This window comes from Anomaloglossus baeobatrachus, chromosome 6, assembly GCF_048569485.1.
Source record: "Anomaloglossus baeobatrachus isolate aAnoBae1 chromosome 6, aAnoBae1.hap1, whole genome shotgun sequence".
NCBI lineage: Eukaryota > Metazoa > Chordata > Amphibia > Anura > Aromobatidae > Anomaloglossus > Anomaloglossus baeobatrachus.
In genome coordinates, this window is record NC_134358.1 from 422,733,455 (window position 1) to 422,761,366 (window position 27,912).

The 27,912-nt window shown below is 51.8% G+C and overlaps 1 protein-coding gene and 1 long non-coding RNA gene across 2 annotated transcripts in view; one reads left to right on the forward strand and one right to left on the reverse strand.

Moving 5' to 3' along the window:
• The window catches only part of LOC142243339 (uncharacterized), a 150,628-nt gene that overhangs the window by 79,988 nt on the left and 42,728 nt on the right, over nucleotides 1-27,912 (forward strand). The window lies entirely within an intron of this gene.
• Nucleotides 16,045-26,891, reverse strand: TMEM42 (transmembrane protein 42). The gene is made up of 3 exons (XM_075315173.1): nucleotides 26,729-26,891; nucleotides 17,640-17,786; nucleotides 16,045-16,399 (listed from the first exon to the last, which is right to left on the reverse strand). The coding sequence occupies exons 1-3, from the start codon at nucleotides 26,870-26,872 to the stop codon at nucleotides 16,262-16,264; spliced, it is 429 nt and encodes a 142-aa protein (XP_075171288.1). The 5' UTR covers nucleotides 26,873-26,891; the 3' UTR covers nucleotides 16,045-16,261.

Genomic DNA, 27,912 nt, shown 5'->3' on the forward strand with positions numbered 1-27,912 from the left:
TATTCAGGATTACTTCGAATTCGTACAATCCGAGGGTCATGTAGGTAGTGCAGCAAGAAGGCATTCATGTGTCTTGTGCATCCAGGAGGACCAAGTCCTTGGTGTGTTGGTGGCAGAGAGGTGAGAATCGTGCCTCCTTCCTCTGCCCTCTCCCCACAACCTCGCACAACCGAAATGTGAGCAAGCTCTCACTCATCTGCTGAGTCTTCCATGCCCATCGCCAGTTCGTCCTCCATTTCTTCATGGGCTCCTGCACTTTCCTCAACATTTTTTGCTGATACTATGCGCCCTTGTTAATCCCTCTCCCTCACCATGACTGCCGCATAGGTGCCGCTGACCATCTGGACCTCGTAGATCTTGTTATCCCTTCCACATATGACTCCTCCTGTACTTCCTCCCCTTCCTCTTGTCCCAACACCTGACTCCGAATAATAATTACAGTGTGCTCCATCATGTAGATGACCAGAATTGTCACGCTGAGAATGACATTGCCAGTGCTAAACATCTTCGTCGACATTTGTAAACTGTGTAGCAGGGTGCATAGGTCCTTGATCTGACACCACTCCAGCAGCGTGATCTGCACCACCTCTGGATCAAGTTATCCCAGGCTATATGTCATACCGTATTTCAGCAGGGCTCTGCGGTGCTGCCACACACGCTGCAACATGTGCAGATTCCAATTCCTGCGTGTCGGAACATCGCATTTCTGGCGTTTAACTGCCAGACCCTAAGACTTCCGGAGTGATGAAAGTTGTTGAGCTGCTGTGTGCGCATGATGGAAGTGAGCACATAGCGAGCGTGCCCGCTGCACAAGGCCATGTAGGCCGGGATGGTGTTTTAAAAATTGCTGGAGAATTAGGTTCAACACGTGAGCCATACAAGGCACGTGTGTCACATTGCCCTGACGATGGCCCGCAGCCAGGTTTGCATCATTGCCGCACACGGCTGTTAAGTCACCAACGGAGTACGCTCCGTCAATTTGTACTCCGGTCGCCAGGTGACAACGTGTTCCTTTCATGCATTGTGCTGATGATGGGAGAGGAGTCGATGCCAGCAGCGCAGGTGGACGCAGGTTATGCTCACCCACTGGGCTGCATTACCTTGACAGATGCAGAATCTCTGGCTGAATGTAGCTGGTGGGTATCTCACAGATGAAATACCATCATTCAGCTACAACCAATGGGAAGACACCACACCCTTTTTTATGCCCATCCTGTCTGCAGACCACTGCCAGACATAGCTATGAACCTCTGGTTAATTTTACCCCCAGTTCAGTTTTATGATTTTGTGTGCTTGTTACCTGACTACTTTTCCTGCTTGCTGTTTATGTACCTTGTTGGCCGATCCGCATTTCACCTCTGCTTGTTTTCTGATTAAGTCCTGGCCGTCCCATTCTGTTCCTGTTCCTCAATTAATGTTTTGACCCTGCCTGACTACTATTCTCTGGAACTGCAGCCTTCCACAGGTATTAATCACCTTGGGCCCTGTGTAATTCCTAATCCCTGTATAGGGGTTAAAGGGTTTCAGGGTTCTAGGGGTCCTGCTTGGTGAGTGGCTTCCCTCTAGCCAATCATTTACAGCCCATCTGAGTGTGTGGATCAAGGAAGGCGTTACACCGTGCTCTCTGCAGAAGGCCATGTGGGCCAGGATAGTGCTTTAAAAATTGCTGGACAACCAGGTTCAACACGTGAACCACACAAGGCACGTGTGTCACATTGTCACAGCGAAGGGCCGCACCCATGTTTGCATCATTGTCGCACCCGGCCTTCCCTGGCTGCTGGTTGAGTGGAGACAACCATTGATGAAACTCGGTCTCCAGAGCTAACCGTCCACAACTTCTCAGCGGTGTGACTCACATTTCCCATACATTTCAAAGTAAACCTTTGACCGCCTGATGGCATTGAGCTCTGCTGCCAGCATAGTAAGGAGGTGTGTGGTAGTCCTTGTGCGCAGTTACAAGGAAGGGTGGCCTGACCACACAGGGTTTGCGCCAAGGTGGAGGACCCACACGAGGTTGAAGAGGCAGAAGCAGTGTATTAACTTCTACATACAGAAGAAGGATTGACACAACTCGTGGGGACGGCAAGACTTGTACAGCAGACCCTTCTCCATCTCTCCCCACAGTAACCCATTGCCCAGTCAGCGACATGTAACGCCCCTGTCCATGCTTACTGGGCCAATTATCTGTGGTGAAATGCACCCTGTCACACAGAGTTTCTCAAGGAATCAGTGATGTTTAGTGCGACATGCTGGTGTAGCGCGTGCACGCCTTTGTTGGAGAAGGAGTGGCGCCTGGGCATCGGCTCTTGGGGCACTGCGATGGGCATAAGGTCTCGAAAATCCTCGGTTAAAAAGGTTGGAAAGGCAGCATTTTGGTAGCCAACAGTTTCCAGATGCTGAAAGTCAACCTCTAAGCCATGTCATGCCCTTCTAAAAGCATGTAAAACACAGTAAGGGGACTCCAACCACAGTCTCCCTCGTTGCCACTAATTGGGCCACACACACCCCACTTGACTGGCATCAGTTGACCTTCCCTTTTGAAAAAGAAAAAGATGCTTGGCATGAAGCACTCTCAAAAATACGCGTGTCTTTCCCGTCCCCTGGCTGACCCAGGGGAAGAAAAGTCCTCTGAGAGCCATGACTTGTTCATCTTGGTTCTAAACACAGCGAGGGGACTCCAACCACAGTCTCCCTCGTTTCCACTAACTGGGCCACACACACCCCACTTGACTGGCATCAGTTGACCTTCCCTTTTGAAAAAGAAAAAGATGCTTGGCATGAAGCACTCTCAAAAATACGCGTGCCTTTCCCGTCCCCTGGCTGACCCAGGGGAAGAAAAGTCCTCTGAGAGCCATGACTTGTTCATCTTGGTTCTTTTAGAAACACAGCGAGGGGACTCCAACCACAGTCTCCCTCGTTTCCACTAACTGGGCCACACACACCCCACTTGACTGGCATCAGTTGACCTTCCCTTTTGAAAAAGAAAAAGATGCTTGGCATGAAGCACTCTCAAAAATACGCGTGCCTTTCCCGTCCCCTGGCTGACCCAGGGGAAGAAAAGTCCTCTGAGAGCCATGTCCACATTGTCAGTGGACAGACACATGTGCTTATCTGCCAGCAGACCCCCAGCAGCACTGAAGACAGGTTCCGAGAGAACGCTGGCTGCAGGACACGACAAGATCCCCAAGGCGTACGTGGCGAGCTCAGGCAATTTATCAAGATTGGAAGCCTAAAATGAGCAGGGCTCAAGTTGCACAATAATGGAATCGATGTTTCCTTGCATATACTCATATATCTGTGTGTCCTCCTCTTTTTCCTTGTCCAGCTGTTTTGTTTTCGCATGAGTATATGTCCTTGTCACTTTCCCATGTGTTTGTGCTGTGTTGTGAGTTGTTTGTCACCTTTTGGACACCTTTGAGGGTGTTTTCTAGGTGTTTTTCTGTGTTTGTGATTGCCTGCCATTGTTTCCTATGCAGTTCGAGTTCGGTTCGTCAAACGTTCGACGAGCCGAACTCGAACGGGAGCTCCGTTCGGCGAACCGACCTCGAGCCGAACCGGGACCGCTTCGCTCATCTCTAGTCGGAATACAGGCTAGTGACCTGAAGAGTCCTTCTCAGGACTATTTTTGCTGTATACAGGCAGGCAGGGTATATAGCCATTCCCAGTGGTGACCGTATACCAGCCTTCATCATATCTGGGGCTGGTGTACACAGTCTAAAACAGTCCTGATAGTGTCAGACTTCTCAGTAATTGTCGCTCCTAAAAACCTGTTAGGTTCTTATTGCGTCCGTGCTTGCATTTAAAAACCACACGTGTGTGGCAGTCGGTGGCAGCGTACAGGTGCACTTAATTGCGTTTTGCACAAACTAGTATATAACGCACAAGTCTAGTGAATAATACACGTCAGCAGTGTCTGATAGTTTCAAACTTCTCAGTAATTGTCGCTCCTAAAAACCTGTTAGGTTCTTATTGCGTCCGTGCTTGCATTTAAAAAATGCACGTGTGTGGCAGTCGGTGGCAGCGTACAGGTGCACCTAATTGCGTTTTGCACAAACTAGGATATAACGCACAAGTCTAGTGAATAATACACGTCAGCACAGCATTGCAATATGCGCAAGGGCGTTGGCAACGAACAAGGAAGTGGACGTGATGGTGGTGCAGGCAGAGGCCGAGGTCGTGTGCAAAGCTCTAATTTCGCCACAACAAAGGGCCACATCTACTCGCTGTCACGCTCCCCGGTGCCACGCTCTCCGGTTCCCCTGCCACGCTCCCCGGCTCCCCTGCCACGCTCCCCGGCACCTCTGCCACGCTCCCGGACCTCGCTTCCCCGCTCCCGTGCCACGCTCCCCGGTCCCCCGCTCCTCAGCCTCCATGCTCCCTCACCTGCGTCCTCCAGGCAACCCGGTCCCCGGTCACGGCGCACGTCTGCTGTCCTGAGACGGCCCGGCACTCCTGCCTCCTGCACATCGCATCCTGCTCTGGCTTCTGGCACCCGGGCCTCGCGCATGCGCATTAGGGCGCCCGTGCGGTCATTGACCTTTTCTTAAAGGGCCAGCGTCCTCCAACAGGATATTGAAGAATCAGGTACAGGGTATATAGGGGGTTCCTTTCCAAGTGGGCGGGGCCTGTTCTTCGTGTTTGCTAAGCTAGGAGTCAGGTCTCCCTGTGCCTTGTTCCGTACTTACCTATCTCTCTTGTAGAGTCGCTCCTGTCCCGCCAACCGGTCCTGACGATTCCAGAACCCCGAACGGTGACTGTCCGCCATCTCGTCAGTCCCTACCATCTCCGAACCCTGGATCCGTGTGGTGACCCACCTCCTCGCTCCGTTGGTTCCGGATTCTGCCTGACATCACCTCGGCCTCCGAACCTGAGCTCCGTCACCCGGACTACCTTCAGAGACTTCGTGGTCCCAGGGACTTCTTCACTCCACTCCTCTGAACGGACTGTCCTGCTACCCGTAGTGCTCCGGCTACCGGGCACCTTGCCCTCGGTGAGGTGTTCAGCCCAGTGGATCCACCTCCTGGGCCTACCCGTCCTCCTGGTCCTAACAGTAAGAACAGGCCATGGATCCCGCCGAAGCACTAGCGGCCCAGCTGGGCAACTTGCAGCAGGAACTCGGACGACAGCGCGAGACTCAGTCCCGCATGCTGGCCTTCTTGTCCTCGGTGGATACCCGCCTGAACACGCTACAAGCAACTGCCACGTCCCTGGCATCTCAGGCTTCTACAGCACAGTCCACGGCCGCGGTTCCCGTGGCGGCTTCCTCGGAAGCCTCTAAACTCCGCTTGGCCTCTCCACCCTGATATGCCGGAGATCCTAAGACCTGCAGAGGATTCTTGAATCAGTACTCCCTCCACTTTAAGCTGCTTCCGCACCTGTTTGCCTCCGACCAATGGCCAGTGCCTCACCGACATCTAGAGGGTGAGGCACTGGCCTGGATGAACCCCTTGTGGGAGAGGGAGGACCCTGTAACTACTAACATCCAGGAATTCCTGCAGGCGTTTAGAACCACCTTTGACGAACCCGGACGTGCCGCCGCGTCCGCCTCATTACTTCTCAGGCTACGTCAGGGGACCTTGACGGTGGGCCAATATGCCATCCGCTTTCGCACCTTGGCCTCAGAATTGGGGTGGAACAATGAGGCCCTCACCGCCGCCTTCTGGGAAGGACTCTCCAGTCGTATTAAGGACGAGCTGGCAGGCCGCGATGTTCCTTCCACTCTGGATGCCCTGATTGCACTAGCCACCCGCGTTGACCTCCGTTTTCAGGAATGGTCCAAAGAGGTGTTCCACGAGAGACGTCCGATACGGCATTCCTCTCCTCCGCAGAAGTCCGTCGTACCTCAGTTGGCATCGCCTGGCGTCTCTGTCCACGAACCCATGCAGATTGATCGTTTGCGGCTGTCGAGCAGAACGGCTCGCCAAGGGTCTCTGCTTCTACTGCGGAGAGGGCACACACCTGCTACGTTCCTGTCCAGAGAGGCCGGGAAACTCCAAAGCCTAGGGTTGGTAGGAGAGGCCACCCTAGGTGCTGGGACTCTCTCAGACCCGGTTACGTGGACTGTTCAAGTGACAACGGGAGAGACGCGGTTCACGGCAGAGGCGTACCTCGATTCCGGGGCAGCAGGCAATTTCATCCAGCAGGCCACGGTGGACAAGTACCAGGTGCCGGTTACTCCACTCGACAAACCCCTCGTGATTGCCTCTGTAGATGGGAGACCCCTCTCTGACACCATCTCGTGGATCACCAAGCCAGTAGAACTACGTATCGGTGCCCTGCACACCGAGAACATCACTCTCTACGTCCTCCCACACATGTCTCATCAAATCCTGCTGGGACTCCCCTGGTTACGGACACACAAACCGTTGGTCAGCTGGCGTACTGGTGAAATTACCCGATGGGGCTCTTCTTGCCACGAGAACTGCCTGAAGTCCATACAGCCCATCCGACGACCTCCGGTTCCGGAGTTCCTACCAGGACTGCCTTCGGCCTATTGGTCCTTCGCAGACGTCTTTGATAAAAAGGAGTCAGAGGTACTGCCGCCACATCGTCCTTACGACTGTGCCATCGACCTACTCCCGGGAACTACACCACCTCGAGGACGGATATATCCTTTGTCCCCTGCTGAAACAAGAGCCATGTCTGCCTACATCACTGAGAACCTGGCAAGGGGATTCATCCGGAGATCCTCCTCTCCTGCTGGAGCAGGCTTCTTCTTCGTTAAGAAAGAGGGCAACCTGCGCCCATGCATTGACTACCGGGGATTGAACCAAATGACCGTAAAGAATAAATACCCCCTGCCGCTCATCCCCGAATTGTTTGATCGGCTTAGAGGAGCTCGTGTGTTTACCAAGTTGGATCTTCGTGGTGCCTACAACCTGGTCCGCATCCGCTCTGGGGACGAATGGAAGACCGCATTTAACACCCGCGATGGGCACTACGAGTATTGTGTGATGCCCTTCGGCCTGTGTAACGCACCGGCAGTCTTTCAAGAATTAGTGAACGACGTGTTCCGGGACCTTCTCTACGTCTGTGTGGTGGTATATCTGGATGACATCCTGGTCTTCTCTCCGGACCTCCCAACCCACAGAGAGAACGTGCAGCTGGTACTACAAAGACTGAGAGAGAATCGTCTGTACGCCAAGTACGAGAAGTGTGTCTTCGAGCATTCTTCTCTTCCCTTCCTGGGTTACGTAATCTCCGATACCGGCCTGCAGATGGACCCAGAGAAGGTCTCTTCCATTCTCAACTGGACCCCTCCGTCCGGACTGAAGGCAATTCAACGGTTTCTTGGATTTGCGAACTATTACCGTCAGTTCATCCCTCACGTCTCTGCCTTGACTGCGCCTCTCTCTGCCTTGACCAAGAAGGGGGCTAATCCAAAGGACTGGTTACCTGCGGCCGACGCCGCGTTTGGCTCCCTGAAACGGGCATTTGCTTCCTCTACTGTGCTCCACCGTCCTGAGTTAAACCGACAGTTCACCTTGGAGGTTGATGCCTCCTCCTCTGGAGCCGGAGCAGTGCTCATGCAGAAGTCCTCCTCCGGAAAGATGGTTACTTGCGGTTTCTTCTCCAAGAGCTTCTCAGCGCCTGAACGCAACTACACCATCGGTGACCGAGAGCTATTAGCAGTCAAACTGGCTCTGGACGAATGGCGCTACCTTCTGGAGGGAGCAGTGTACCCCGTGATCATTTACACGGACCACAAGAACCTGGAATACCTGCGGTCTGCTCAGCGACTGAACCCACGACAAGCCAGGTGGTCCTTGTTCTTTGCCAGGTTCGACTTTGAGCTCCATTTTCGGCCTGCGGATAAGAATGTGCGAGCAGATGCCTTGTCCAGGTCATTCGTGCCCATGGAACAGGAGGAGGAGACATCCCAGCCCATCATCTGCCCAAGTAAAATCATTCCGGTGGCTCCTGTCACTCTGGCCCAGATACCGCCCGGGAAGAAATATGTCTCTGAAACTGACAGACAAAAAGTGTTGCACTGGGGCCATGCCTCGAAAATAGCCGGCCATGCTGGTCAGAAGAGAACATGGAGTACAATTGTACGTCACTACTGGTGGCCATCCCTTCGCACGGACATCGCGTCTTTTGTCTCAGCCTGCTCCTCCTGTGCCCGGAACAAGACGCCCAAACACCTGCCATATGGTCGCCTTCTGCCGCTGCCAATTCCCTCCGTTCCGTGGCAACATATTGCAATGGACTTTATTACAGACTTGCCCTTGTCCGCCGGACACACAGTCATATGGGTCGTGGTGGACCGGTTCTCCAAAATGGCTCATTTCGTCCCTATGGCTGGACTCCCCTCTGCCCAGGAACTCGCTGACGCCTATATACAGCACATCTTCCGGTTGCAAGGCTTTACCTCACACATTGTGTCCGACAGAGGAACTCAGTTTACCTCCCGCTTCTGGAGGGCCCTCTGCAAACATCTGGGAGTGGCTCTGGACTTTTCTTCAGCCTACCATCCTCAGTCGAATGGCCAAGTGGAATGAGTCAATCAGATCCTGACCTCCTTCTTGCGTCACTACGTTAACACCCATCACGACGACTGGTCCACGCTCCTTCCTTGGGCTGAATTCTCTCATAACCATCACATCAGTGAGTCCTCCTCCAGCTCTCCCTTCCGTGTCGTTTACGGACTTCAGCCTTCCGTCCCATTGCCTGTATCTTCTTCCTCAGATGTCCCTGCTGCTGATACCGTAGTCCGTGACTTTTCAACAATTTGGGACTCTGTCAAGACGTCCCTTGAACGTGCTTCCCTGCGGATGAAGAGACACGCGGACAAAAGGCGTCTTGCTTCCAAATATGTCCGATTGAAGCTACCATCATACAAGCTGGGTCCTCGCTACATCGGGCCATTTAAAGTCATCGGCAAGATAAATGAGGTCTCCTACAAGCTGCAGCTCCCGGCCACGATGAGGATACCCAACTCCTTCCATGTCTCCCTGCTAAAGCCGGTTGTCCTTGGTCCCTTCTCCGCTGCTGCTAGTTCTGCTCCTCCTATTGTTGACGATGACATCTATGCGGTAAGAGATATCGTGGCCATAAGACCGTGCGGGGCCGACAGTTCTTCCTGGTGGACTGGGCTGGGTATGGTCCTGAGGATAGGTCCTGGGAACCCCGGGAGAATGTGGGTACTCCTCTGATACGTGCCTTCCTGTCCCGGTTGCGGGGAGGGGGGCGTGGGGGAGGGGGTACTGTCACGCTCCCCGGTGCTCGTGCCACACTCTCCGGTTCCCCTGCTCGCTCACCGGCTCCCCTGCCACGCTCCCCGGCTCCTCTGCCACGCTCCCCCGCTCCCGGACCTCGCTTCCCCGCTCCCATGCCACGCTCCCCGGTCCCCCGCTCCTCAGCCTCTATGCTCCCTCACCTGCGTCCTCCAGGCAACCCGGTCCCCGGTCCCGGCGCCCATCTGCTGTCCTGAGCCGGCCCGGCACTCCTGCCTCCTGCACACCGCATCCTGCTCTGGCTTCTGGCACCCGGGCCTCGCGCATACGCATTAGGGCGCACGCGCGGTCATTGACCTTTTCTTAAAGGGCCAGCGTCCTCCAACAGGATATTGAAGAATCAGGTACAGGGTATATAGGGGGTTCCTTTCCAAGTGGGCGGGGCCTGTTCTTCGTGTTTGCTAAGCTAGGAGTCAGGTCTCCCTGTGCCTTGTTCCGTACTTACCTATCTCTCTTGTAGAGTCGCTCCTGTCCCGCCAACCGGTCCTGACGATTCCAGAACCCCGAATGGTGACTGTCCGCCATCTCGTCAGTCCTTACCATCTCCGATCCCTGGATCCGTGTGGTGACCCACCTCCTCGCTCCGTTGGTTCCTGATTCTGCCTGACATCACCTCGGCCTCCGAACCTGAGCTCCGTCACCCGGACTACCTTCAGAGACTCCATGGTCCCAGGGACTTCTTCACTCCACTCCTCTGAACGGACTGTCCTGCTACCCGTAGTGCTCCGGCTACCAGGCACCTTGCCCTCGGTGAGGTGTTCAGCCCAGTGGATCCACCTCCTGGGCCTACCCGTCCTCCTGGTCCTAACACTCGCTCGCACGTCCTGTCCAAAATTCTTGGGGACCGCAGCAGTACACCGCTCTTGAACCAAGACCAGTGTCAAGAGGTTGTTGGTTGGATAGCGGATAATGCTTCCAGTCAGATTGGCACCACCACAAACACTCTGTCTTCCACACGGTCAAGTGTCAGTAGCCGTGATACTGCACCGCACATTTCAGAACCTGATCCTCCTTCCTACCACCAGGCCGAGTACACGTCTACGGACATTACTGATCCCACACTTGGACACTCGGAAGAGCTGTTCACGTTTCCATTCGCACATTCTGGCCTCTCGCAAGCTCCTGTTGAAGTGGGTCATGAGGAGATCGTATGTACAGATGCCCAAATATTTGAGCAGCCACGTTCTCACGAAGTTGGCAACGTGTCTCAACAAGGGGTGGACGTTGATGAGACACAATTGTCAGGAAGTCAGGAGGAGGAGCAGGGTGCGGAAGAGGAAGACGACGTGGTGGATGATCCAGTAACTGACCCAACCTGGCAGGAGGATATGCAGAGCGAGGACAGCAGTGCACAGGGGGAAGGAGGCGTAGCATCCCAACAGGCAGTAAGAAGCAGGGTGGTGGCCCCAGGCAGAAGTCAGGCAACCGTTCCCCGGAACAACAACACGACACAAGGTGCCTGTACAAATGTTAGGTCTTCTCGAGTCTGGCAGTTTTTTAAGTTGGCTCCAGATGATTCTAAAAAGGCCATTTGCAACACCTGCCATGCCAGTATCAGCAGGGGTACCAAAACTAGCAGCCTGACCACCACCAGCATGATCAGGCACATGTCAGCCAAGCACCCGACTTTGTCGGATCTACAACAGAGTCGAGGAGCAGTGATTGCTGATGTCACTGCTACGTCTTCGCTTGTTGTGCATGCGAGCCAATCCCCTGTCCATGATGCCTGCGAACAAGCTTCCTCCAGCCCTGCACCTGCAGTTGCCCACGCAGAAATAACACCATCATCATGCACGTCCTTGTCCCAGCGCAGCTTTCAGTTATCCATTCAGCAAACCTTTGAACGCAGGCGCAAATACACTGCCAACGCCCCACATGCCACACTTCTAAATGCTAACCTTTCGCGACTGCTTGCGCTGGAAATGTTGCCTTTTAGGCGGGTGGAGACGGAAGCATTCCGCGACCTGATGGCGGGAGCTGTCCCACGTTACTCGGTCCCCAGCCACCACACTATTTCTCCCGGTGTGCCGTCCTCGCATTGCATAACCACGTGTCACAAAACATCACACGTGCCCTGAACAACGCTGTTTCACACCAAGTCCACCTAACCACAGACACGTGGACAAGTGCTTGTGGGCAAGGCCGCTACATCTCGTTGACGGCACACTGGGTTAATATTGTGGAAGCTGGGACCCAGTCTGAGCGAGGGACGGAACACGTCCTTCCCACACCAAGGTTTGCAGGCCCTACCTCAGTCAGGGTTTCACCCACACTCTACAGCTCCGGAATGTCATGCTCTTCAGCCTCCTCCTCCTCCTTCGCATCCTCATCCACTTTACTCTCCACACCAGTCCCAAGCTGGAAGCACTGCAGCACTGCCTCGGCGAAGCGGCAACAGGCTGTGCTGAAGCTAATCTGCATAGGTGACAAACCCCACAATGCAGAAGAGGTGTGGACAGCTCTGACTTAGCAGGCATATCACTGGCTCACACCTCTGAACCTAAAGCCAGGAAAGGTCGTGTGTGACAATGGCCGGAACCTGGTGGCGGCTTTGAGGCGAGGCCAGCTGACACATGTTCCATGTGTGGCCCATGTGCTCAACCTCGAGGTTCAGCGGTTTCTAAAGTCATACCCAGAGCTGTCTGATCTGCTGGTAAAAGTTCGCCGCCTGTCTGAACATTTTCGAAAGTCACCTACTGCTTCAGCCGGCCTTGCCGGCATTCAGCGTCGTTTGCATCTTCCGGCTCACAGACTGGTGTGTGATGTCCCCACACGTTGGAATTCAACTCTGCACATGTTGGTCAGGATATGTGAGCAGAAGAGGGCAGTTGTTGAGTACCTGCATCACCTAAGCCGTCGGGAAATGGGTCAAACTCCACACATAACAAATGAGGAGTGGAGATGGATGTCCGACCTATGTACCATCCTCCAAAACTTTGAGGACTCCGCCATTATTAGCATCACCATACCGCTTCTCTGCCTTCTAAAACGGTCTCTGCTCAAAAACAAACATGATGCATTGCAGGCGGAGCGTGATGAGTTGGAGCAAGAAACAGTAGTGGGTGTGGGTGACAACACACAGCCCAGCCTCGTCTCATCACAACGTGCAGTGGAGGACTATGACGAGGAGGATAATGAAGACATGGAGCAACTCTCCGGCCAAATTGAGGATATGACATGCACACCAGTCATATCCTCGGTTCAGCATGGCTGGCCAGAGGACAGGGTAGATGATGAGGAGGAGGAGGAGGAGGAGGACAGCATGTTCAGTTATCGTGTTGGTCAGGATACTGAAGTGATGACTGTTAAGAGTCTGGCGCACATGGCTGACTTCATGGTAAGCTGCCTGTCTCGTGACCCTCGCGTTAAGAACATCTTGGCCGACAATCATTACTGGTTGGTAACACTGTTAGACCCACGCTACAAGGAGAACTTTATGTCTCTTATTCCCGAGGCGGAGAGGTCAGACAAAATGCAGCAATTCCAGAAGGCCATAGTCACGGAAGTAGGCAAAGCAGTCCCCTCACAAAACGCTAGCTTCATAGGTCAGGAATCAGTGGACAACCAAGGCGTACAGCCGAGAGGGGCACAAGTCCAATCCGCCAGAGGCAGGGGAACAGTCTTTAAAATGTGGGACAGTTTTCTCAGCCCCTCACGTACCACAGCCCCTGAGGTGCGGGGTAGTGCCACAAGAAATCCTAAGTTTGCCCAGATGCTCAAGGAGTACCTTGCAGATCGAACAACTGTACTCCGACATTCCTCTGTGCCTTACAATTATTGGGTATCCAAGCTGGACACGTGGCATGAATTGGCTCTCTACGCCTTGGAAGTCCTGGCCTGCCCTGCTGCTAGCGTTTTGTCAGAGCGTGTTTTTAGTGCCGCAGGTGGAATCATTACAGATAAACGCACCCGCCTGTCAACTGAAAATGCTGACAAGCTGACTCTGATCAAGATGAACAAGGGTTGGATTGGGCCAGACTTCACCACACCACCAGCAAATGAGAGTGGAATTTAAGTTTTGTAACGGGAATTTGCCATGTACCTCCACTCACCCATGGGTACACACTTCTGGACTTTGGATAATCGCTGGACTGCTCCTCCTTCTCCTCATGCGCCACCATGATGACCATTACAATACTTAGGCCGTTGTTTCAGGTATACCCCCGGTGGTAAATTTTTTTGCCCATTCTTTCAGAATGGACATTACAACGACAGGAGATCCACTCCTTTGCAATGGGAACAATGTTTTGAGGCCCTCATGCACGTCTCTATCCAGGGACAATGTGGAGCCTCCCAATTTTTGGCTGCCCTACCAAAAGGCTATACTACAATAGACCCATTTCCTTACAATGGGCACTTCAGGTTTACAGGCCCTCATGCACGTCTCTATCCAGGGACAATGTGGAGCTTCCCAATTTTTGGCTGCCCTGCCAAAAGGCTATACTACAATAGACCCACTTCCTTACAATGGGCACTTCAGGTTTACAGGCCCTCATGCATGTCTCTATCCAGGGACAATGTGGAGCTTCAAATTATATACCAATATCAATTGCTAAAGTAGATATTGTATTCAACCAATTATTTTTCACTACTTTTTATAAAAACCATGTACTTTATTATAACAAATGCACATACATACATGAATTAAATTAAAAACAGGGAGGAAAGGAAAATGAGGATAATTGGCCCTATCCTTTTCCTACCTCAAAGACTGGGGTCGGCGTCCTAATTGAAAAGACGCCCCCGTTCCACGACGACTGACCCTCAGTGTGCCCTCCCTAATGATTTTAGAGTGCAATCCCTCTTAAGAATGAAATACCCCAACAGTAGTAACACCACAGTGAGGAAGAGGTGCTCAGTCAATAATGGCTAATTTGTCTGTATCACCAGTATGACCTGTAGGGATTAGGGGCCTTAGGATCAGAAGCTGTCAATGGGTCTGTGTGCTCAGTAATAGATATAGAGAGATAGATATTAATTAGTAATTAGCTATTTAAGAAATGCTATTTAAGAATTAAGCCATGAAGATTCCATGGCCTTGTAGTCCATTTTAAGTACACCAATATCTGTGCAAAACACAGTGAAAAGAGACAGTATCAATAGCGGCATAAACATTCGCATATTCATAGGGATATATCTATATACCATATATATATCATAAATGCAAGAGAGGACTACTATATATGGACCAAATCGCTAAGGAATTACAGAACAAGCAAGAAGGAGAGGCGATCAATTGGTACCAAAAATGTTTTTATTATCAATAATTGCAAACAGGTGAAGGGGTAGAGGGCAAAAAACGTGTCTTTCCCCACCTGGTTGTGTGGTCCACGCATGCGTCGCCGGCCTTGGATTTCCTTGTCTCTCGGGCGCGTCTCTATGGCTACGGGGACGCTGGTTTTCTTACCCGGCGCCCTCTGTGGCCATGACGCGTCTGTGAGGCGGGACTTCCGCCCGGCCGGCTTCGGATGCGTCACAATGACTGCCCAATCAGCTGGGGATTGAGGCCTTTTTATCGGCACCCCCTCTCCTTTCCGGTCACGCCCCCTGACGAAGGTACACACCGAAATGCGCATCGGGCGCATAACCACCACAGTGTCTACCATCTTTTAGGTAACGTAATTTATGCTGGCTTGCGGTTAGCAGTGCAGTTTATTTCTATTTTTGCACCATTGCATGAGTACCTTTTGGCATATGGCTGTGTCTATGGCACCTTGGCGCCACATGTGCTGTAGTCTGACTGCGTCCTTGTTGGACATGTAGGGATATATGTTGGCCCCTTATCTGATCGCAATTACTTGCTGGAATGCCTGTTAGACATCTGCTGTGACTTTATGGTGGATAGATTTCCTTAGGATATATCTCCATCAGTATATATTTGTATGGTGATGTCTTATATGCACTCCACCATGTGTTATGGGGTCTATTGACACATGGGCATGTGATTTCTGAGTTCCCTTGTGGTTGACTCTCGTGCCCATGGAATAATTAATAATCCCTGACATATGTGCACATGGAGGGATATATGCTGGTCCCTTATTTGACTGCAATTATGTGCTGGAGTGCCGATTAGACATCTGCTGTGATTCTACAGTGGACAACTCCCTTAGGATATATTTCCATTATTATATATATGTACGGTGATGTCTTATATGCATTCCACCATATGTTATGGGGATTGTTGCACGCACATTTGACATGTGATTGCTGGGTTCCTTTATGGTTGATTCTCGTGCCTATGGAGTAATTTAGTAATCCCTGACATATGTGATTTTATGTTGCACTAGGATATATCTTATGATCAACCTATTTGACCATAGAACAATGAATATTTCATGATATAGACATAGCTGTATTGAATTGGTATGAATATATGTTTATCATTGTCTACTCTTGAATGGTATGCACTATAATTAATGGACAATCTTAGATACAATTGTATCCATGATGTTAACCCTATGTTATTGATGTGATAATGACATGTTTATATGTTATATTTATCAATCAATTCTAACCACGGTAATTATCGGATGGTTTACACATTAACATGGGTTTAACATACATATTCTCTATGCACTGCTTGCCAGCTATTTTTCATTATATATATAATGTCACCTTGCAACTGTGGTGATGTAAATTCGTTTTTTGCCCTCTACCCCTTCACCTGTTTGCAATTATTGATAATAAAAACATTTTTGGTACCAATTGATCGCCTCTCCTTCTTGCTTGTTCTGTAATTCCTTAGCGATTTGGTCCATATATAGTAGTCCTCTCTTGCATTTATGATATATATATGGTATATAGATATATCCCTATGAATATGCGAATGTTTATGCCGCTATTGATACTGTCTAATAGGAAGTTAGTTCAGATCAGAAACTCAGGTGGCCGGAACGCGACTTTCGATCTGAGCATTGTTCATGTTTCACAGATGTGTGAAACCGGCTTTAGAGCAAGATATGGAAAATAATGGTTGTGGTAGTCCATGGTAATAGATAAAGTTAATTTCAGATGTCTATGGTAAGTTAGCTCTCCTTTTTTGTTGCATCTTCTGTCTGTGAAGACGACGTGTGAAGTAAAACCAATCCAGAGAGTGTAATAGAAATTCCGACCCACCAGAGCATGGCACGCGATTCTCCAAACAGAACTTTGCCAAGGACAGCCTGTTGGAAAGATTAGGTATTTAGCAATAATTTACAAGACCAGGGCAATCTCAAATGTCAACAACGTTTCTAATAAACAGATTATTACACATTGTCTAAAGCTGGGTTCACACTAAGCGACAACGACGTCGCTGTTACGTCACCATTTTCGGTGACGTAACAGCGACCTTGTAAGTCGCTGTTATGATCGCTGCTTAGCTGTCAAACACAGCAGAAGCAGCGATCATAACGTCGCTGTGCTACATGTGCAGAGAGCAGGGAGCCGCACTTAGCACTGGCTCCTTGCTCTCCTAGGTACAGTACACATCGGGTTAATTAACCCGATGTGTGCTGCAGCTACATGTCACAGTGCAGAGAGCAGGGAGCTGCGCGCACTGCTTAGCGCTGGCTCCTTGCTACAGTATACATCGGGTTAATTACCCGATGCGTACTGCAGCTACATGTGCACAGAGCAGGAGCCGGCACTGGCAGCAAGAGCGGAGGCTGGTAACGAAGGTAAATATCGGGTAACCAGGGAAAGGTCTTCCCTTGGTTACCCGATGTTTACGCTGGTTACAGCTTACCGCAGCTGCCAGACGCCGGCTCCTGCTCGCTTCATTTCGTCGCTCTCTCGCTGTCACACACAGCGATGTGTGTGTCACAGCGGGAGAGTGACGACCAAAAAATGAAGCTGGACATTCAGCAACGACCGGCGACCTCACAGCAGGGGCCAGGTCGTTGCTGGATGTCACACACAGCGACGGGACGTCGCTGCAACGTCACAGAAAATGGTGACGTAGCAGCGACGTCGTTGTCGCTGTGTGTGACACCAGCTTTAGAGGCCTCCTATACCTTCCTGGAGCTAAGAACTGATCATATAGGGAAGGAAGTAGACAGAAAATATACTGTATATATATTGTTTTTCATCCACTTCATATACTTATTATATTATCTCCAAATAATTACCCTGGCCATGCCGTTCCCAGGCAGTAACCATGTCCATAAAGCTTAAAGCATTCTTCGTCATTGAAAGCCATGCCAAAATTGGGTTTCCAGGCTTCAATAAAGCGAGCTGTACTTGCCTCAGCTCCATTTTGGCAGTCTCTTTGCAATGTGACCACATTCCCTATCATCAATATTTGCAAACTACCAGCCGGACTTTGCGATTTAAGGTTGCAAAACTACACGTTCCTATGTAGCCCTAGCTTTACTATTAAACTTGAGCTTAATCTACCACATTTGTAAGTCCCCAAATACCCACCGAAGACACAAAGTTTGAAGCAGTAGTTGTCACAGTGGCAGCAGCAGAGGACGAAGAATATCTTAAAGCTTTGGCAAAGAACGTCCACATGGCAGCGTTAAACAGGAACACCAGTCCAGCACAGCCGAGGCGAAGGATGAGGTGGACCTACAACCAGCACAAAGAGAAAAGGTTAAAACTGTGTTTCCTCTTGTCACAAAGACAGCAAAATGGTGAATATGCAGTTCATAAGGTATGGTACGAGATCGCAGCAGAGAGGAGGCGCCGGACCGGAGAACAGTGACACACATCAAACCGGACCACCCCGCAGGGGAGTATAATAAAAGTATTTTTTATGTTATCCAGATCGGCCTGGGCTGTTATATACAGTATTGTAGAATGCTGTATATAAGAGCTCACTGGTGGTGGCTGCAGGTTATAGGAGACAAATCTTATGACAGGTTCCCGTTAAAGATTAATTTTATTCTCAAAATTTGCCAGTGTACACTAAAAGTTAGAAAATAAAGCAAAAAAACAGATACTCATCTACCGATCAACCGCAGCTCGCACGGGTCCCGTTAAAAGCTCTCCCAAGGCCACAAAGATAATGTTCACATCATAATATCAGTTTTCTAGTCTCATTATATGAAAAATAACCCCCCCCCGCCCCCCAAGTGTCAGATCCAGTAGACGACACCAACAGCACTGGATGGATCCTTGTGACTATAAGGGGCTCGATGGGGTTTGTTAGGATGTCTGTTATTTTACCCTATTGTACGTTTGTGTCCTGCAAAAATGACGGAATCTGCAAAAAAAAAAAAAGTATCCAAAGGGAATATCTAATGCAGATGTGAGTGTACTCTAAGGCTAAGTTCACACTTCCGTTGTTTTGCATCAGTCACAATCCGTCGCCTTGAGGAATTACGGTATCCTGCAAAGTATTTTGCAGGAATCCTGTTTTTCCCCATAGACTTCTATTAGTGACGGATTGCGACTGATGATACTGCGTTGCATCCGCTGCGTCGCGGTCAATCGTTTTTTAACTGACCGCCGGGCGGCAGCAACGCAGCCTGTAACGTTTTTTGAGCAGCGCGATCCGTAGGATTTTGCTGCGCATGCTCTCTCTGGCTCCCTGCACCCGTAACCAGGATAAACATGGGGTAACCAAGCAATGCGCTTTGGTTAGTTACCCGATATTTACAGTGGTTACGGGTGCAGGGAGCCCGCGCTAAGCGGTGTATGCTGGTAACCAAGATAAATATCGGGTAACCAAGCAAAAAGTGCTTTGCTTTTAGTTACCCGATATTTAACCTAGATACAGTGTGCAAGGAGGCCGACACTTCCCCACTCGGCTCCGCCCCCTCCCGCACTCCGCATGTGTACACAAACACTTGTCCCCAGCCCTGCAGTTCCCGCGGCACTGACGTCCTCAGTTCCACGGCCCCGCTCGGCTCCACCCCCTCCCGCACTCCGCATGTACACACGCATGTAGACAGACACACACTCACCTGTCCCCAGCCATGCAGACCGCGGCACTGACGTCCTCAGCTCCGGCCCCCGAACTCCGCCTCCCGAACTCCGCCCACCGCACACAACGGAGTCCGACAATGAAATTCTTTTCTTTGTCATCCGTTGTACAACGCATCAGTCACATGCGTCAAGCAACGCATGTGACTGATGAAAAACAACGGAAATGTGAACTTAGCATTTTTGTTTTTTTTCTTTTATACTGCAAATGGAGTCTTATTAAAAGAAAATTATGTTTCTTTTAATACAATAATGATACCAGCTACAGCAATGAGATGTATATAAGCACGGCCACGAGCGAATCTGAGCGCAATCCAAGCCCACAGCCATAGTAAATGTCCGGAAGGGGATGGCACCCAATCTGGGCCTCCCAGGGTATATGCGGTAAGGCAAGCCGCGGGCTATACGCGGTAACGTGAGCCCTCGTGTATGCGCGGTAAGGCGAGTACTGCGGTATACGCAGTAAGGCTACTTTCACACTTGCGTTGAACGCCATCCGTCACAATGTGTTGTGTGACGCATGCGTTGTAACTAGTGTGATATAAAGACAACGGATTCCTGTGAAATAAATAAAAAAATAAATAAATATTTATTTTTATATAGCGCTAACATATTCCGCAGCGCTTTACATACATCAGGAACACTGTCCCCATTGGGGCTCACAATCTAAATTCCCTACCTGTATGTCTTTGGAGTGTGGGAGGAAACGGGAGAACCCGGAGGAAACCCACGCAAACACAGGGAGAACATACAAACTCCTTGCAGATGTTGTCCTTGGTGGGATTCGAACCAAGGACCCCAGCACTCATCATCACTGCACACACCCCTGCACACATCCCGGCACTACTGCACACATCATCATCACTGCACGCGCACACCCCGGCACTACTGCACACATCATCATCCCCGCACACACCGGCACTACCGCACCTATCATCACTGCACACACCTCGGCACTACCGCACCCATCATCATCACTGCACACACCCCGGCACTACCGCACCCATCATCATCACTGCACACATCCCCGCACACACGCAGGCACTACCGCTCTCATCATCACCGCACACACTACCTCAGTGTAGTCCCCGCTGCCATTAACTCCTTATTACCCCGATTGCCACCGCACCAGGGCAATTCGGGATGAGCTGGGTAGAGTCCCGGGACTGTCACATCTAATGAATGCAACAATTACGGGCGGCTGCTGGCTGATATTTTTTGGGCTAGGGGGCTCCCCATAACGTGGGGCTCCCCATCCTGAGAATACCAGCCTTCAGCCGTGTGGCTTTACCTTGGCTTGTTTCAAAATTGGGAGGGACCGCACGCCATTTTTTTAATTAATTTATTTATTTATTGTACCGCACGATATAGACCCGCCCACCGGCGGCTGTGATTGGTTGCAGAGCGTGGGGGCGTGTCTGACTACAACCAATCATAAGCGTCGGTGGGCAGGGGAAGCAGTGAATACTAAATGGAATAATGAGCGGCCGGCATTTTCAAAAGAGAAGCCGCCAGAGAAGTGTGACAGCCGTGCAGTGCCGCTACGGTGATCGGTGAGTATGAGAGAGGGGGGAGAGAGACCAGGAGTGATTTTAAAAGATTTAGATCGTTCTGCTGGACATGCTGAGCATGCGCAGTAGAACGTGACGGAATCCGCCCCCATAGACAATCATTATGCCTCGTAATGGATCCCAACGAAATCCTGCGGAGTGCATTTTTTTTAGAGCAACAAAAAACGCTACATTCAGAGTTCCCTCCGCCCGACGGTTACTGACGGTCAGAGACAAAACAACTGATGCGCCGCGGGGCGGATGCAACGCAAGACCATCCGTTGCTATCCGCAGCTAATAGAAGTCTACGAGGAATAAACGGTTTCCTGCAACGGTTACCGTAATTCCTCAAGGCGGCGGATAGCAACGGATGCCGTTCAACGCAAGTGTGAAAGTAGCCTTAGGCTAGGTTCACGTTTCCGTTGTTTTGCATCAGTCACATGCGTTGCTTGTGACTGATGCGTTGTACAACGGGTGACAAGAATAAGAATTCATTGTCGGACTCCGTTGTAAAACGTGAGAGAGAGATCGATCAGCTGATCGCTCACAGCAGCCGGCTGATCAGCTGATCGCTCACAGCAGCCGGCTGATCACTCACAGAAGGCGGCTGCTGGGCGATCAGCTGATCGTTCGGCCGCTGAGAGAGAGCATGCGCAGTGAAATCCTAAGGATTCCGCTGCTCAAAAAACATTACTCTCTGCGTTCCTGCCGCCCAACGGTCCGTCGTTCCATGACTGATCAGTCGGGCGGAGGATGCAACGCAAGGGCATCAGTCACAATCCGCCGCTCATATAAGTCTATGGGAAACAACGGAATCCGCCAAACGGATGTGTTGTTTACCAGAGCGGCGGATTGTGACTGATGCAAAACAACGGAAATGTGAACCTAGCTTTAGGCAAGCCCCGGGGTATACGCGGTAAAGTGAGCCCTGGGGTATATGCGGTAAGGTGAGTCCAGGGGTATATACGGTAAGGTGAGCCCTGGGGTATACGCGGTAAGGTGAGCCCTGGGGTATACGCAGTAAAGTGAGCCCTGGGGTATACGCGGTAAAGTGAGCCCTGGGGTATACGCGGTAAAGTGAGCCCTGGGGTATACACGGTAAGGTGAGCCCTGGGGTATACGCGGTAAGGTGTGCCCTGGGGTATACGCGGTAAGGTGAGCCCAGGGGTATACACGGTAAGGTGAGCCCTGGGGTATACGCGGTAAGGTGAGCCCTGGGGTATACGCGGTAAAGTGAGCCCTGGGGTATACGCGGTAAGGTGAGCCCTGGGGTATACGCGGTAAAGTGAGCCCTGGGGTATACGCGGTAAGGTGAGCCCTGGGGTATATACGGTAAGGTGAGCCCTGGGGTATATACGGTAAGGTGAGCCCTGGGGTATATACGGTAAGGTGAGCCCTGGGGTATATGCAGTAAGGTGCCCTCAGGGCGGTGGAAGGAAGTGAACTGGATTCCTGAAAAGATAAAACTATAGAGCAGGATTTATTCTATACTTTTCACTCTTGTTCTTCTAAATAAAGTTATTGAAAAGTTTGGAGGATGGCCCAGTATTAACTCTTAACAACCTGTCACACGTTTGACTGCTTAGGGTACTTTCACACCTCCGGTTTTTCTTCTGCGGCACAATCCGGCACTTTGCAGGAAAATCGCAACCGTTTTTTTTTTGCTGCCGGTTGCGATTTTCCTGCATAGACTTTAATTAGTGCCGCATTGTGCCGCATGGCCTTGCGTTCCATCCGGTTTTTGCCGCATGCGGCAGATTTAGCCGATGCGGCGGCCGGATGGAACGTTGCCTGGCACGTTTTTTCGTGCGGCAAAAAAAACCGCATCGCGCCGCATTCGGCCGATGCGGCACATCTCTCAATGCATGCCTATGGCGGCCGGATGCGGCAAATACCGCATCCGGCCGCCGCATGCGGTTTTTGCCACTGCGCATGCTCAGTAGCATGCCGCAAGCGGCAAAAACCGGGCGGGCCGCATGGGAAAAACTTAGGGTACTTTAACACATAACCGCAACCGGCTTTTGTAACGCCGATTGCGGTTTTTTTTGCATTGACTTACATTAGTGCCGCATTGTGCCGTAGGGGCTTGCGTTCGGTCCGGTTTTTGCCGCATGCGGCAGATTTAGCCGATGCGGCGGCCGGATCGAACGTACCCTGCAACGTTTTTTGCTCCGGCAAAAAACCGCATCGCGCCGCGGCGCATTTTTCAATGCATCCCTATGGAGGCCGGATGCGGCGCGATGCGGAAAAAACCGCATCCGGTCGCCGCATGCGGTATTTTCCACTGCGCATGCTCAGTAGCATGCCGCAACCGGAAAAAACCGGACCGGCCGCATGTAAAAACTTATGCAAAGGATGCGGTGTTTTCACCGCATCCGTTGCATAGTTTTCACAGCCGGATTGAGCCGCAGGGCTCAAACCGGATGTGTGAAAGTAGCCTTATGCAAAGGATGCGGTGTTTTCACCGCATCCGTTGCATAGCTTGCACAGCCGGATTGAGCCGCAGGGCTTAAGCCGGATGTGTGAAAGTAGCCTTAGGGTACTTTCACACATCCGGATTTTTGCTCTGCGGCACAATACGGCGTTCTGCAGAAAAACCGCAACCGGCTTTTGTAACGCCGATTGCGGTTTTTTTTTGCATTGACTTACATTAGTGCCGCATTGTGCCGTAGGGGCTTGCGTTCGGTCCGTTTTTTGCCGCATGCGGCAGATTTAGCCGATGCGGCGGCCGGATCGAACGTACCCTGCAACGTTTTTTGCTCCGGCAAAAAACACCGCATCGCGCCGCATCCGGCCGCTGCGGCGCATTTTTCAATGCATCCCTATGGAGGCCGGATGCGGCGCGATGCGGAAAAAACCGCATCCGGTCGCCGCATGCGGTATTTTCCACTGCGCATGCTCAGTAGCATGCCGCAACCGGAAAAAACCGGACCGGCCGCATGTAAAAACTTAGGCTACTTTCACACATCCGGTTTGAGCCCTGCGGCTCAATCCGGCTGTGAAAACTATGCAACGGATGCGGTGAAAACACCGCATCCTTTGCATCAGTTTTTACATGCGGCCGGTCCGTTTTTTTCCGGTTGCGGCATGCTACTGAGCATGCGCAGTGGAAAATACCGCATGCGGCGACCGGATGCGGTTTTTTCCGCATCGCGCCGCATCCGGCCTCCATAGGGATGCATTGAAAAATGCGCCGCAGCGGCCGGATGCGGCGCGATGCGGTGTTTTTTGCCGGAGCAAAAAACGTTGCAGGGTACGTTCGATCCGGCCGCCGCATCGGCTAAATCTGCCGCATGCGGCAAAAAACGGACCGAACGCAAGCCCCTACGGCACAATGCGGCACTAATGTAAGTCAATGCAAAAAAAACCGCAATCGGCGTTACAAAAGCCGGTTGCGGTTTTTCTGCAGAACGCCGTATTGTGCCGCAGAGCAAAAATACGGATGTGTGAAAGTACCCTTATGCAAAGGATGCGGTGTTTTCACCGCATCCGTTGCATAGCTTGCACAGCCGGATTGAGACGCAGGGCTCAAACCGGATGTGTGAAAGTAGCCTTACTGAACATATCAGTACTGTATATGTGGCGCCCTAGGACCTGGTCGCCACAGCAGCATTGCCCTCCCAAAGGGTTAATGCTGAGCCTGGAGGTAATTGGGAGATCCATTGGCCAGCAGGTTTAACACCCAACACAGTTCTCCCTCCGGCCAGCAGGGGGAGCTCTGAACCTGGAATTCCAGGGAGCCTTCCTCTACCTGACCAGAGGGAGGAAGTGCAGCCAGTCTGTAGGGAGTAGTGGAAGTGAACAGACGCAGAGTGAGCTGTCCTGTGAATCTGGGGCCTAGAGCTGGAGCAGCTTGGCCCAGAGAAGCAGGAATAGCTGAGAGGCAGCAGAGAGACTCAGACATCGGAGTCTGTGGTTGCCAGGGTATAAAATCCGCCCCTGGTAGCCGAGTCCGAAGGGCAGGAGAGCTGCAAGCCCCTGGCCCAGAAACATCCAAGGTACAGCTGCAGCATCAGGGCCCGGTGTGGACTCCAGCGGAGAAGCACCAGAGAGAGGGTCTGCGCAGCCACCTACAGAAAGAAGGGACGTGCCATCGGTCCCAGCAGCAAAGAGGGCCATTGCTGGATTCAGAGAAGCAGGGTCCTATCATCACAAAGCAAAGTACAGGAGTAGGCCTCATACTCAGCTGGCCAGAAAGATCATCCCAAGTACTTCCAGGCCGACCGGATCCCCATCACCACCTGTAACGGTCTCCCAGGACTGGACTGTTCCCAGAGTAAAAGAGGAGAAGGTAAAGAGACTGTTGTTTGTGCCTGGTTCTTTCCTCGCCTGTCGGCCCTGCACCGTGTTAGCCACACAACACCATAGACTTTCACGGGCACCAACTGTATCCCGGGGCATCGCTCCACCTGTGGGGAGCAGTAACATCATAGCTGCCATAACATCACCCCGGAGTTCTCCCATAGCAGCGGCGGCTTAATAGCCGCATACCACAGGTGGCGTCACGAACATTAACTTCAACTCATCAGCCACATATTCAACTGACACCCACCAGGGCCACGGAGCCGGGCCCAGCCACCACTGACTACCACCGGACTAGTCCGGCCCGGCACCGGGTGTCCCCTAGCCCTGGGGTGGGCGAGTCAACTTTTGGCGTCACGAACAGGATTTCGTGCCCGGTTCCACCGGGTACTGTGCGCCTGAATAATTGCGCTTTAAAGACTGTATTACTGCGTGTTTCACTGTTTGAAAACTGCCGCCGCCATTATCCTCACTGAGCGCAGGAAGAAGGGGGGCGTGCCTGACAAAGAGCGCGAAGGGAGCGCGCCATCAGAGCAGAGCGCTGTTAACCCCGCGCGACCCGGAAGGAAATTTGAAAAGTGAACGGAGCCTGGTAAGGTTAACTAAGGGGGAGTGTGGCGCCCTAGGACCTGGTCGCCACAGCAGCATTGCCCTCCCAAAGGGTTAATGCTGAGCCTGGAGGTAATTGGGAGATCCATTGGCCAGCAGGTTTAACACCCAACACAGTTCTCCCTCCGGCCAGCAGGGGGAGCTCTGAACCTGGAATTCCAGGGAGCCTTCCTCTACCTGACCAGAGGGAGGAAGTGCAGCCAGTCTGTAGGGAGTAGTGGAAGTGAACAGACGCAGAGTGAGCTGTCCTGTGAATCTGGGGCCTAGAGCTGGAGCAGCTTGGCCCAGAGAAGCAGGAATAGCTGAGAGGCAGCAGAGAGACTCAGACATCGGAGTCTGTGGTTGCCAGGGTATAAAATCCGCCCCTGGTAGCCGAGTCCGAAGGGCAGGAGAGCTGCAAGCCCCTGGCCCAGAAACATCCAAGGTACAGCTGCAGCATCAGGGCCCGGTGTGGACTCCAGCGGAGAAGCACCAGAGAGAGGGTCTGCGCAGCCACCTACAGAAAGAAGGGACGTGCCATCGGTCCCAGCAGCAAAGAGGGCCATTGCTGGATTCAGAGAAGCAGGGTCCTATCATCACAAAGCAAAGTACAGGAGTAGGCCTCATACTCAGCTGGCCAGAAAGATCATCCCAAGTACTTCCAGGCCGACCGGATCCCCATCACCACCTGTAACGGTCTCCCAGGACTGGACTGTTCCCAGAGTAAAAGAGGAGAAGGTAAAGAGACTGTTGTTTGTGCCTGGTTCTTTCCTCGCCTGTCGGCCCTGCACCGTGTTAGCCACACAACACCATAGACTTTCACGGGCACCAACTGTATCCCGGGGCATCGCTCCACCTGTGGGGAGCAGTAACATCATAGCTGCCATAACATCACCCCGGAGTTCTCCCATAGCAGCGGCGGCTTAATAGCCGCATACCACAGGTGGCGTCACGAACATTAACTTCAACTCATCAGCCACATATTCAACTGACACCCACCAGGGCCACGGAGCCGGGCCCAGCCACCACTGACTACCACCGGACTAGTCCGGCCCGGCACCGGGTGTCCCCTAGCCCTGGGGTGGGCGAGTCATATACACTGGAGTAGATGCAGGTACACGCGTTCCCCCGCAGAACACTCACCCACTCGCAGATTTCTGCCCGCTCCCCTGCTGTAACCTCACACAACTGCTTCATATAAGCCGCACCCAGGGCAAATTTAGCGGAGGAGGCGGACAGCGCCCCCAGGAGTCCGGCCGCAGCGCAGCAACCCCAAGTGGACCACATTGAACAGCAGGGAAGCCGCTTCCTGTTTCACCACATGACCGAGTGACGCCACGTGACGTTGCACTGGTGAGAGGTCGGCCATTTTATGTAAGGGCAGCTCGCCCAGAGTTGTTAGTACAGCAGAGAAGACGCGACTTTGTACTGGTTATAAATGAATAGATTTAATAGAGGTCAGTTTTTAATACCTTGCAACAAGTTAAAGCTCAAATCTCAATAATCTGGGGGTTATGGATTTTTATAAATATATCATACAGAGTTAATGTTACATTGATATCACCATAATTGCCCCTATCACTGCCATCTACAGAGCTCTGATAAGATTATATAGGCTCCATTTTCTGAGTATTCGGGGGTGGGCACGGGGCCTTGAAAACTACCTGATGCTATGTGCGCACGCTGCAGATTTACCACAGAAAATATTTCTAACATTTCTTCAGTCATTCCGCAGCAAAACCTATGGGTATTAAAAAAATGCTGTGCGCACTGCGTTTTTTTTTTTTATACCTGCGGATTTACCTGCGGAATTAGGCTATGTGCCCACGGGACAATGTACCCGTGGATTTTACCGCGGAAAACCTGCAGATTTATCTGGATTTTCCACATAAATCCACAGCTTTTAGCAAGTACAGACACTCCCCATGTTACCCTATGGGACATGGGGAGTGTCTGTGTCCATGCTGCGGTATGTGCGGCTGCGGAATATGCTGCGTTTTTCCCGCAGCTGAACGTAACTGCATGTCAATTATTCCTGTGGAAATCCCGCCTCTCCACTATGGAGATAGAGGCCGGGACTTCCGCAGGTAAATCGCATGAATGTCCGCAGGTTTACCGCAGATATTTCGCTGGAATCCCGCAGCAATGTATAGCTGCGGATTCCGGCCAGCAGCTGCGCGAAACCTGCGGATATACCCGCGGGTACACAGTCCCGTGGGTACATAGCCTTAATGGGCATGTCACTTCTTTTCCGCAGGTACCTGCGTTTTTTGCCATAGATAATGATAAAAACCCGCAGGGACCAACCTGCGGAAAAACTGCAGCAA